Source organism: Scardinius erythrophthalmus, assembly GCF_964197995.2.
Source record: "Scardinius erythrophthalmus genome assembly, chromosome: 10".
Taxonomy (NCBI): domain Eukaryota; kingdom Metazoa; phylum Chordata; class Actinopteri; order Cypriniformes; family Leuciscidae; genus Scardinius; species Scardinius erythrophthalmus.
The window spans coordinates 2,017,729-2,030,957 of NC_138230.1; the positions used below are offsets into that span (position 1 = coordinate 2,017,729).

The window sequence follows — 13,229 nt, forward strand, 5'->3', positions numbered from 1 at the left end:
CCCTATGGGCTGTGTTGGGGAAAGTTACTTTAAAAGTAATGCATTACAATATTGTGTTACTCCCTTAAAAAGTTACTAATTGCGTTACTTAGTTACTTTTTTTTAGAAAAGTAATGCATTACAATATTGCGTTACCTCCTTAAAAAGTTACTAATTGCGTTACTTAGTTACTTTTTTAGAAAAGTTAAGCATTACAATATTGCATTACCCCCTTAAAAAGTTACTAATTGCGTTACTTAGTTACTTTTTTTAGAAAAGTAATGCATTACAATATTGCGTTACTCCCTTAAAAAGTTACTAATTGCGTTACTTAGTTACTTTTTTTAGAAAAGTAATGCATTACAATATTGCGTTACTCCCTTAAAAAGTTACTAATTGCATTGCTTAGTTACTTTTTTTAGAAAAGTAATGCATTACAATATTGTGTTACCCCTTTAAAAGTTTCTAATTGCGTTACTTAGTTACTTTTTTAGAAAAGTTAAGCATTACAATATTGCATTACCCCCTTAAAAAGTTACTAATTGCGTTACTTAGTTACTTTTTTTAGAAAAGTAATGCATTACAATATTGCGTTACTCCCTTAAAAAGTTACTAATTGCGTTACTTAGTTACTTTTTTTAGAAAAGTAATGCATTACAATATTGCGTTACTCCCTTAAAAAGTTACTAATTGCGTTGCTTAGTTACTTTTTTTAGAAAAGTAATGCATTACAATATTGTGTTACCCCTTTAAAAGTTTCTAATTGCGTTACTTAGTTACTTTTTTTGAAAAGTTAAGCATTACAATATTGCGTTACCCCCTTAAAAAGTTACTAATTGCGTTACTTAGTTATTTTTTTAGAAAAGTAATGCATTACAATATTGCGTTACTCCCTTAAAAAGTTACTAATTGCGTTACTTAGTTACTTTTTTTAGAAAAGTAATGCATTACAATATTGCGTTACTCCCTTAAAAAGTTACTAATTATATTACTTAGTTACTTTTTTTTAGAAAAGTTAAGCATTACAATATTGCGTTACCCCCTTAAAAAGTTACTAATTGCGTTACTTAGTTACTTTTTTTAGAAAAGTTAATCATTACAATATTGTGTTACTCCCTTAAAAAGTAACTAATTGCGTTTTTAGAAAAGTAATGCATTACAATATTGCGTTACTCCCTTAAAAAGTTACTAATTGCGTTACTTAGTTACTTTTTTTAGAAAAGTAATGCATTACAATATTGCGTTTCTCCCTTAAAAAGTTACTAATTGCGTTACTTAGTTACTTTTTTCAGAAAAGTAATGCATTACAGTTTTGCGTTACTCCCTTAAAAAGTTACTAATTGCCTTAGTTACTTTTTTAGAAAAGTTAAGCATTACAATATTGCGTTCCCCCTTAAAAAGTTACTAATTGCATTACTTAGTTACTTTTTAGAAAAGTTAAGCATTACAATATTGCGTTCCCCCTTAAAAAGTTACTTATTGCATTACTTAGTTACTTTTTTAGAAAAGTTAAGCATTACAATATTGCGTTACTCCCTTAAAAAGTAACTAATTGCGTTACTTAGTTACTGTTTTTAGAAAAGTTAAGCATTACAATATTGCGTTACTCCCTTAAAAAGTAACTAATTGCGTTTTTAGAAAAGTAATGCATTACAATATTGCGTTACTCCCTTAAAAAGTTACTAATTGCGTTACTTAGTTACTTTTTTTAGAAAAGTAATGCATTACAATATTGCATTACTCCCTTAAAAAGTTACTAATTACATTACTTAGTTACTTTTTTAGAAAAGTTAAGCATTACAATATTGCGTTACCCCCTTAAAAAGTTACTAATTGCGTTACTTAGTTACTTTTTTTAGAAAAGTTAAGCATTACAATATTGCATTACTCCCTTAAAAAGTAACTAATTGCATTTTTAGAAAAGTAATGCATTACAATATTGCGTAACTCCCTTAAAAAGTAACCAATTGCGTTACTAAGTTACTTTTTTAGAAAAGTTAAGCATTACAATATTGCGTTACTCCCTTAAAAATAACTACTTGCGTCACTTAGTTACTTTTTTAGAAAAGTTAGGCTTTATAATATTGGGTTACTCCCTTAATAAGTAACTAATTGTATTACATATTAACTGGGCTGGGCTTGTTTTTTATATCAAAAAAGTTATATTTTTGGGCAAATGTAAAGACCCTTTCACACCAAAAGTGAAATAATATGCTTAAGGCTGAATGAAATGCACATTCACTCCTGTAGAGTAGAGGGCACCCCTCAAACAAACCTTTCAGCTGCTGCTGTTCTGGATCATGGTAGAATAGATGCAGGAGAAAAAAGTTTAACACTTAAAAAAAAAAGAAAAAAAAAATCTATAGTCATTTTTGCTTATGGTTTCACTAAATCATCGAAAGTCAGAGGCAAGTACAATGATTCATAAAGTGCGATTAAATGCATAAAAATTTATGTTTTATTTAACATATTTAGTTATTGGAGGTTTGCATAGTATTCTGATTCTGAATTTCACTGATTTTATACATTTTGAGGAATATTTTATCTTTTTTGTGTGCAAGTGAGATGAGTAAATGCTCACATTTAGTCTATAACTACAATAACCATCATGATCACACACACACACACACACACACAACGCCTCTGCCCTTTTATTTGTCTCAACATGAGGACAAGAGAGCTGTCAGTCAATAAATGTGAAAACAAAGTAACTTGCATTACTTATTTGAAAAAGTAACTCAGATATTTTGTTGTAAATTTAAAAGTAATGCGTTACTTTACTAGCTTCTTGAAAAAGTAATCTGATTACATTACTCAAGTTACTTGTAATGCGTTACACACAACACTGCCATAGTGTTTCGTCGCCACGTCGCCATCTTGGCAGCGTCACTCGCGGATAAACGGAAATGTGCAGCGAGGCGGATTAGCTGAGGTGACGTGACGCTAACAGAAAGCAGACAAACTCTAGTGATGACATCAGTGGCAATCCACCTGTCACTCAGGTGGCCACGCCCTTAATTATGCAGAACTTTAAGGCTTAATATAATTTAAACGGATGAGTTATAAAAACAGTCCCCCCCCCACAGTCGTCATGAAGGGCAACATTAGCTTTATAGACCAAAACCACTTTTTGCACCAGACTGTAAACATGTTTTTCTCTGCTGTAAAGTTGGGCATTTTAACATGCGGGTCTATGGGATTGACTCTCTTTTGTATATTGTATATTGTATATTGCAAAACATTAAATTGTAGCTGAATATCATGAACAGAAATCAACAGGCTATAGAACACTTACACAAGGAACGTTTGCTTGTGGTTTAAAAATATCATAGAAAAACAACTAGCATTAGCATTACATTTCAAGCATTATTAAAGACTATAAACACTACAAGAACAAATAAAAAATTAGCAGTCGCAAAAAATAGATACAGCTGAACAAAGATACGATTGAAATAAACAGTGTTTTAAGATTTTCAAGTATTCAGGTACAGAAACTTATCAAATGTAGAATAACACGGCACTTTAATAAAATATTCATTAAAAATATAGTTACACAAGTTATTCAGTCAAGAACGAGTGAATATTCTCTCTGTCTTTAGTTGTTTGATTAGTGTTATTATAGAGACGGCAGCAGGAATATTAGGCTGCTGTCCCTTTAAGAGCTGCACGGATACAATATACTGATACACATGAAAACAGTCTCTCGCGCTTGAATGGTTTGAAAGTCACTGAAATGTTCACAAAGGAATCGCTAAGAGGAATCGATTTTAAAATTTTATAACAAGTATCTGATTCCTGACCCTCAAGTATTGGAATCGATTTTCGATTCCCAACCCTACTAATACTGCTGTTGAAATCTGTGTGTGTGTGTGTGTGTGTGTCAGGAGAATCTCCAGCAGCAGGTTCTGATGGGCATCGCCCCGCAGACAGCGACGGGCACTGGCACGCCCGCCTCTCTGGCCACGCCCCCAACCACCATTCACCCCGCCCGCCAGGCCTCCATGGCCCCGACCCCTCCTCAGCGCATGAAGCCTCAGCCCCCCCACCAGCTGTCTGTCAGCTCGGCCGCTAATTCCACCCCCCCTAAGACACGCCCTCAGAGCGGGAACCTGCTGCAGTCGCCCGAGTCCAGCTACGGCGGGAGGCAGGTGCCCAGGCAACAGCTGTCAGTCAAAGATAGCCCCGCCCCCGGGCTGCCGCATCAGTCCAGCACGGCCGCGGAGAGCCCCGCCCCTCAGGGCGGAGCCAATGAGAGCGCTGAGAACACACCAACCGGCCAATCAGCAAAAGCCTCGCAGCAAACCAACCAGCAGCATCTGCTCAAGCCAGGCATGAACAAACAGGTACGAACTGGGTCACAGTGTCTCGTTACGTTTCCATACTGTCAAATCATCATATTAGAGTGATTTCTGAAGGATCATGTGACACTGAAGTCTGGAGTAATGATGCTGAACATTCAGCTTTGATCACAGGAATAAATTACACTTTACTAATATATTCACATAGACAACAGATGATTTACATTATAATAATATTCCATTGTTTTAACTGTATTTCTGTTCAAATAAACTCACTCTTTTAGAAACATTAACAATGTGTCATTGTTACAGTGTAATTATATATTTAAGTACTGAGTAATATTAACTAGGAACATGTACTTACTATAGAGTTAGGGTAGGATTAGGACTTGGTTGAGGGTTAGTTGCATGCATAATTTACTCTTATTACTATGGTAAGTACATGTAACATATGTAACAAGGACACTGTAAAATAAAGTGTTACCAAAAATCATAATGAACTTTTGATCGCTAGTGTATATCCTCATATAGTCTCAGATTAATCAATGATATACTGTATATATTCTGATGAGTGGCATCTGTGGTCACGTGCTCTCTCTCTCTCTGTGTGTGTGTGTGGTCAGGGCTCGAAGTCTCCGTCCACGCTCAACCCCCCCACTGCTGCGTCGGAGCGTACGGTGGCCTGGGTGTCCAACATGCCTCACCTCTCCGCGGACATCGAGAGTCTGCGTGTGGACCGAGAGGAGTTCAAGCTGAAGGAGCATTCAAAGAGCATGGACGAGTCCCGCCTGGACCGGGTCAGTACTCATTCCACCTAGGGTTAGGGTTTGGTTGAGGGTTAGTGGCATGTAATTATGCATCATTTACTGTTATTACTACGGTAAGTACATGTAACATATGTAACAAGGACACTGTAAAATAAAGTGTTACCCCAAATTTTTATAATTTCACATTTACATTCATTCATTTAGCAGACGCTTTTATCCAAAGCGACTTACAAATGAGAGCAATAGAAGCAGTTAAACTAACAATAGGACAACACTATGCAAGTGCTGTGACCCTTCCCAGTTAACGCAGTACATGTATTTTTTATTTTATTTTAAAGATAATAGATATAAAATAGAAGATAAAGTGTTAGTGTTAATGTGGATCAGGTGTTGCCGAAAAAGATGCGTCTTCAGCCGTTTCTTGAAAATGGACACGGACTCAGCCAGCCGCTCTGGTGGAGTTAGATCATTCCTCCAGCAGGGAACAGTCAAGGTGAAGGTCCGAGAAAGAGATTTTGTGCCTCTTTGAGATGATGCACCACAAGACGACGTTTGCTTGCAGAGCGCAAGTTCCTGGATGGCACGTAGGTCTGGAGTAAAGAGTTAAAGTAAAAGGGAGCAGAGCAAGTGGTTGTTCTGTAGGCAAACGTCAGTGGCTTGAATTTGATGCGAGTGGCAACTGGCAACTGCAGTGCAGTGTAGTGAGGAGAGGAGTGACGTGTGGACGAGTGGCGTCTCTTCGGCTCGTTAAAGACCACTCTTGCTGCGGCGTTCTGGATCAGTTGCAGAGGTTTGACTGTGCAAGTTGGAAGACCAGCCAGGAGAGCGTTACAATAGTCCAGTCTGGATAGAACAAGCGCTTGGACAAGGAGTTGTGTAGCTCTGATAGGAAGGGTCTGAGCCTCCTGATATTGTACAAGGCAAATCTGCAGGACTGGGCAGTGCTAGCAATGTGCTCTGTGAAGTTCAACTATGTTATGGATGACGAGCCTAGCTGAATGGTGAAGTTGTGGTGAAGTTGTTGGGTTGGCCTGGACCACGAGTAGCTCTGTCTTCGCAAGGTTTAGTTGAAGGTGGTGGTCCTTCATCCAGCCAGAAATGTTACATCCGGCCAGATACGATCAGCAACCGTCGGATCGTCAGGCTGGAATGAGAGGTAGAGTTGTGTGTCATCAGCGTAGCAGTGATAGGAAAAGCCATGTTTCTGAATGACAGATCTAGTGATGTCATGTAGATGGAGAAGAGAAGCGGTCCCAGCACTGAGCCCTGAGGCACTCCAGTAGCTAGATGATAACAGTGATGGGATAAACCATGTTCCTGAATGACAGACACTAGTGATGACATGCAGATGGAGAAGAGAAGCGGTCCCAGCACTGAGCCCTGAGGCACTCCAGTAGCTAGATGTTGGGTCTTAGACACCACACCCCTCCACGACACCCTGAAGGACCTACCTGAGTTGAGTGTCCTCTTTTGAATCCTGACTGGTTGTTGTCCTGGAGGTTCTTCTGTGTAAGAAAGGAAGAGATCTGGTTGAAAACAACTCGTTCAAGTGTTTTCGCGACGAATGGAAGGAGAGATACCGGTCTGTAATTCTCCAGATGTGCTGGATTTAGAGTGGGTTTCTTAAGCAGAGGGGTTACCCAATCCTGCTTAAATGTTGTGAAGAGAGGTGTTTATGATGTGCATAAGTGCGGGTACAACTGAGGTAGAAATGGCTTGAAGTAGGTTAGTGGGTATAGGATCAAGCGGACAGGTGGTAATGGATGAGAGATGAGCAGACCAGTACCTCTACCCCGTCCGGTGAAGTTAGTGGAGAGGGCAGCCGGTGTGGCAGTGTCCTCCGGTCTGATCCAGGGCTCAGTCAGGGCCAGTAGGCTGAGACCCGAATGACTAGAAATAGATGTAATGAAATCAGCTTTGTTTACAGCGGACTGGCAATTCCAGAGACTGATGGGAAAAGAGAATATAGTACTAGAAGACACCGGCAAAATTATTCTCACCTGTAATGTCGTTAATGAATACAGCTGGACACGCCTCACTAGCGAAACTGTTTACCAAGTGACTAAGCGCGAACAAAGGAGACTTCACCGGAATGTCAGCTTGTGAGCACAGTAGACAAACACTGTTTCCCAGTAACTGCAACTGCACTTAAATCAGATGAGAAAAGGATACAAAACACTTACATTGACTGTCACCTCCTGTTGCTTGACTGCTTCTTTCTGGTCATTTTACTGGTCATTTTTGGGTATAAAATGTCACAGTTTACTTTATTTTGCTATCCTCACTTACATAAATTAGTGTCCTGCAACCACTAGTAAAAAAATATCAATATGATATCTGGTGTCTGAATAATTTTTGGTTTGACTGTATAACCAAAAGACAAGTTTTGCATTGTGACTTTTTATTTTGCATAAAAAAAATTATTTAATGAAAGAATGTAAGCAGCTGAAGTTACAAGTGTTACAGTGTTACAAGAACACCAGGCACATAATTTTTCCATTTCTGTAGCATAAACACCAAAAAAACGATGAGAGCTTTGGATCTTCCAATGTTTTTCTAAGGCGCTGAAACCTAAAGATGTCCGAGTTCTGGTCCCCGTGCAACTGATACTCAACTGCCATTGGCTCATCTATGATCAAGGGGAGGGGCTTAGCGATTGGTCAATTGCTGTTTTTGATCCGGCAATTATTTATTTACAAATTAAGCACTGGCCATCACTGTGTGTGTGTGTGTGTGTGTGTGTGTGTGTGTGTGTGTGTGTGTGTGTGTGTGTGTGTGTGTGTGTGTGTGTGTGTGTGTTCAGGTGTGCGAGTACAAGGAGGAGACCCATTTGTTGAAGGAGCGTCTGATAATGAAAAAGAATTGTTTTGATGCAAAATATTGGAAATTATATTTTACATATAAAGAAAATGCAGACATTTATACAACCAAAAGACAATATTTTATTTTGCATAAAGAAAATGAAGAATATTTTTAGGACCAAAGAGTTTGGAAATTTTTTTGAAAAAATATCTGCAAAATATTTTACATAGAGCAAACGAAGAATGGTTTTGCATTGTGACATTATTGTCTTGATATGTCATAGTTCAATACAAATTATAATGGCTTTATTTAAATAATTTTTAATGTAAATTTAAGAATAAATAATATTATTCATGCAAAATATTGTAAAAATTTATTTGCGCAAAAAAAAAAAATTTAGGACAAAAAGTTTGATTTTGCATTGTGACATTATTTTCTTAATTATTAAACTGTAATAAAAAGCATACTTTTGTATTGTCATGCTCAAATCAGTATATTGATTCAGATTGATACTGATTCAGTGAAAATATTTTATTTCAACTTACATGTTTTAGATAATTAATGAATTCAAAAATAATTGTTTTGATGCAAAATATTTAAAAATGTAAAAATACTCGATATATCTGTGGCTCTCTCGATATATCCAATGCATATGGAACTTTCCCTCACAAGCTGGTGGATCTCACACTACATGCGTACCATTTCCCAGGGAAAGTCCAGCACCTCCTGCAGGAGTACTTCAACCGTTTCAGGATGCGATTCACCTGTGGGGACTTCACCACCGGCTGGCAGCGGTAGGAAAAAGGCATCGTAACTGGATGCACCATCTCAGTCATCTTGTTTGCAGCTGCAATGAACCTCTTGGTCAAGACAGTGGAGAAGCCTAGAAGAGGTGCAGTTCTGGCAAGCGGGATTCAGCAGGCTCCAGTTAAGGCATTCATGGATGCCCTGACCATAACGGCAAGATCATTCCCAGAAGGTCGGTGGATTCTGGAAGATCTATGCAAGATTATTGCAGGTGCCGGGATGGAGTTTAAGCCAGCAAAGTCAAGGAGCATTGTGCTGAGAAAAGGATGCGTGCAGGACCAGTTTCGCTTCAGGATTGGAGAAGACCTCATCCCCAATGACAATAGGCACATTTCAATTACAGATTTGCGCAAAACTTTTGCAATTTTTTTCTAAATGTCGACAAAAAACTATTGCGAAATGACGGCGTTTCCATTAACCGATGTTATGCGACTAAAACGGTAGGTTAGTAGGATTATGTACTATATCCCAGCCACTGCACTGGCCATTATTATTAATCGAAGGAGACGTAATTGTGTTTTCCAAGCATTAATGGTGAGGAACGACCCTTATTATACTGTGAGCGGCACATATGAGGTGTTTCTGGGTGTTTCTCCCTCATACCAAAACCACCTCATGCGAGCGATAAAACTTTTTTGCGATAAATTTGGAGTTTTTGCGAAATTGATGTGTTTCCATTGGGCGTATTTTTAATTCGCAATTTCAATTTGCGCAATTTGAAGGGTGATGGAAACGCGGCTAGTGAGAGACCCATTAAGAGCTTGGGAAAATGGTTTATAGCGGAACTGAATGGCCGAGAGAGTGTGAAGGAGATGCTTGGGCAGGCGGAAGCTTGGATGCGAGCCTTGGATAGGAGTGGGCTACCTGGAAGATTCAAACTCTGGGGCTACCAGCATGGTGTGCTTTGGCCACTGCTCATGTATGAAGTGCCGTATACAACAGTTGAAGCCTTGGAAAGGAGGATCAACACCTTCCTTCGCAGATGGCTGTCAGTCCCCAAAAGCCTTTCTTCAATCGGCCTGTACAGCTCAGGAAGCAAGTTACAGCTCCCATTAACATCTGTGGTTGAAGAGTCTAAGGTGGCCAAAGCCCGGCAGGTGATAATGCTTCGCGACAGTAGTGACCAATTGGTCCGCCAAGCAGATATCACCATCCGCACAGGACGGAAATGGTCAGCAAGCAGGGCTGTGGCAGACGCGGAGGCAAGGCTACGCAAGGGACGGTCAACCAAGGCAGGCTGGGCCTAGGAGTTATAACTAGGGGTGTACATCGGACAGTTCATCACGATACGATACGATATCGATTCTCTCAGCCAACGATACGATATTTGCCGATACCTCAAAAAATTCTGCGATACGATTCGATTCGATTCACGGCTGTTTTGATCGATTAATCGATATTTAGATATTATGTTCACACAACCAGTTACATTTTTATTAACTCACAAATGCAACCAAAATATATAACATGAACGTTTAATTAAACTCTTTGAAAATTGCTCCTAATTGGGACATTTACAACAGAAGTGGTCATTTGCTAGTACTCCGTTCTTGTTCATTTTCATAAATCATGTTTTTTATTATTATTGTGCATTCCAAGTAATATCAATCAAACTGCAGCTGGGTTGTTTTGATTAATAATAATAATAATAATACAGGTAAATTACAAAATTAAAGTTAATTGAAAGTATGCTTTAATATGTTAAAAGTTTTTTGTTTTTTTTTAGCAGAGCAGATACATTCACATTTCATCTTTCTGAGTCAAACAAAACCAAGTAATTGCTATGATAAATAATACAACACTCGGTTACGTTAATCTCCTCAGCTGACATAGACGCCTGACAAACTTTGTTGTTGTGATTAACGTACACGCAGTACAGAGAGTGTTTCCCTCACCACTAAACGAGCTGCTTTAGTAAGGTTCTGTGAAAATGTTTCAGCTTTTATTTTCCTTTTACGCCCCGAAGAAGATATCACAAGTTCATCAAGTTCATTGAAATTATCCATCCTCGATCACTTCCAGTCAGCTTTGACGAAACTCCTCTTAGCCAGCGCGTCTTTTCAAAGTGTCATCTGACCTGAATACTGTGCGCTGAGTCGCTAAAACGGACTTATCTGGTTGTGTTCACCAACAAGGGTGCGACTGCTTGTCTGTTGATGCCTTGACAGCGGACAATACCGGCTTTTGTGCCGGCAGACAGTATGGTTGGTGAGTAACGTTAAACGAAAATGTGCGCTTTGGCGGAAGGATGTTACGTGAGAATGTGGAGAGTGTCAAAATAAAGGTGTATATCGATATTTTACGTGTGGATTCGATGCATCGTATCGTTAGACGTTATATCGATGCATCGATCCATATCGATGTATCGTTACACCCCTAGTTATAACCAGAGCTAGGTGGAGGGATGCTAATGCCAAAGGTCGCCGCAGCCTAGTCCAGGAAGAGCTCCGTAGGGTGGAGGAGGATAGGCAAGCAGCCATGACAAACCAGGGGAGGTGGACATGTTGGGGCGGTGTCCAAGGAAGACCATTGGGGTGGAGGGATATGTGTGGCATGGAGGAGAAGAAGAGAAGATTCCTCCTGTGCTCCACATACGATGTCCTACCAACACCAGTGAGCCTCCATCGTTGGGGGCTGGCCGAGAGCCCAGACTGCAAGCCTTGAACACGTGTTGTCATCATGTCAGGCTAGCTTGGCTGATGGCAAGTTCAGATGGAGGCATGACCAGATACTTGCCGAGCTGGCTACAGGCCTGGAGGAAGAGAGAAGGAAGACCCACGACAGCACCCCGTCTGATCAGGTTTGTTAGAGCAGGGGAGAGCTCTAGCGGGGCATCAACTAGCGCAGGAATCCTGACATCGGCTCCTGACTGGGACATGGAGTTGACCTCTGGAGACAGCTCGAGTTTCCAGAGGAGATCACTACCTCAACTCTCAGACCCGACGTAGTTCTGTGGTCCAGAGCAACAAAACAGGTGGTGCTGCTTGAACTGACTGTGCCATGGGAGGAGAGGATACAAGAGGCCCATGAGAGAAAGCTTGGGAAAACCCAACAGAGCCAACAGGTGGGATGGCGCGCATGGAACTTGCCAGGGGAAGTAGGCTGCCGAGGGTTTCCTGGGCAGTCGCTTTGGAGCGCCCTGTCCAAACTTGGAGTAAGAGTTCCCAGCAGTCAAAGCTCAGTAGGCCGGTCTTGTAATGCGCGAGTGTTGGGCGGCTGGGACTTCACCCAGCCATTGAGGAGAGAGCGATGATGCCATCGCATTTCAGACGAGACTTTGCGTGAAGAAAATGGAAAGTGTTTTTAGAACCAAAAGTTTGATTTTGCATTAAACACATTAATAAAAAGCAGACTTTCCTATTTTCATGCTTAAACCAGTATAAATGCCTGATTGAGTGAAAATGTTTTATTGCAACTTACATATTTTAAATAATTAATTAATAAAAAATTATTCGTTTTGACGAAAAAAAATATTTGAAAGTATATTTTACATATAAAGAAACACATTTATAAAACCAAAAGATATGTTTTGCATTGTGACTTTTTATTTTGCATGTGAATGAAAGAATGTAAGCCGCTGAAGCTCTGCCATCATCATCATGACTGATTCGGTGAAAATCTTTTATTTCAACTTACATATTTTAAATAATTGATGAATTTAAAAATAATTGATTTGACGCAAAATATTTGAAATGTTATTTTACGTGTAAAGAGATTCATACAACCACAAGACAAGTTTTGCATTGTGAGATGATCTGCCGTCCTCATCCTCCTCCTCCTCCTCTCGGTGTGTGTGTGTGTGTGTGTGCAGGTGCGCGAGTACGAGGAGGAGATCCACTCGCTGAAGGAGCGTCTGCTGATGTCGCACCGTAAGCTGGAGGAGTACGAGCGCCGGCTGCAGTCGCAGGAGCATCAGACCAGCAAGATCCTGCTCCAGTACCAGAGCCGGCTGGACGACAGCGAGAGGAGGCTCCGGCAGCAGCAGCACGAGAAGGACTCGCAGATCAAGGGCATCATCAACAGGTCAGACGCCTCACACACACACACACTTCACTGACGCAGCAGAGCATCCTGGGAATGTGTGTGTGTGTGTGTGTGTGTTACAGGCTGATGGCGGTAGAGGATGAGCTGAGAGGGAGTGGAATGCCTGACCTCAAAACCAGATTGTTCACAGAACAGGTTTGTCACACACACGTCTGTAACCTTCATGTCTCTCCACGAGTGTGTGTGTGTGTGTGTGTGTGTGTGTGTGTGTGTGAGAGAGTGGGTGTTCACAGAACAGGTTTGTCACACACACGTCTGTAACCTTCATGTCTCTCCACGAGTGTGTGTGTGTGTGTGTGTGTGTGTGTGTGTGTGTGTGTGTGTGTGTGTGTGTGTGTGTGTGTGTGTGTGTGTGTGTGTGTTTGTGTGTGTGTGTGTGTGTGTGTGTGTGTGTGTGTGTGTGTGTGTGTGTGTGTTCACAGAACATGTTTGTCACACACACTAGAAACCGTCTGTAACCTTTATGTCTCTCCACGAGTGTGTGTGTGTGTGTGTGTGTGTGTGTGTGTGTGTGTGTGTGTGTGTGTGTGTG

The 13,229-nt window shown here is 40.4% G+C and overlaps 1 protein-coding gene across 1 annotated transcript in view; it reads left to right on the forward strand.

Moving 5' to 3' along the window:
• The window catches only part of syngap1a (synaptic Ras GTPase activating protein 1a), a 93,905-nt gene that overhangs the window by 78,927 nt on the left and 1,749 nt on the right, over positions 1-13,229 (forward strand). The window contains exons 17-20 of the mRNA XM_081376954.1: positions 3,864-4,322; positions 4,901-5,074; positions 12,465-12,676; positions 12,760-12,832. Of these exons, the coding sequence (XP_081233080.1) occupies positions 3,864-4,322; positions 4,901-5,074; positions 12,465-12,676; positions 12,760-12,832 (918 nt within the window). The remainder of the gene's footprint in view (positions 1-3,863; positions 4,323-4,900; positions 5,075-12,464; positions 12,677-12,759; positions 12,833-13,229) is intronic.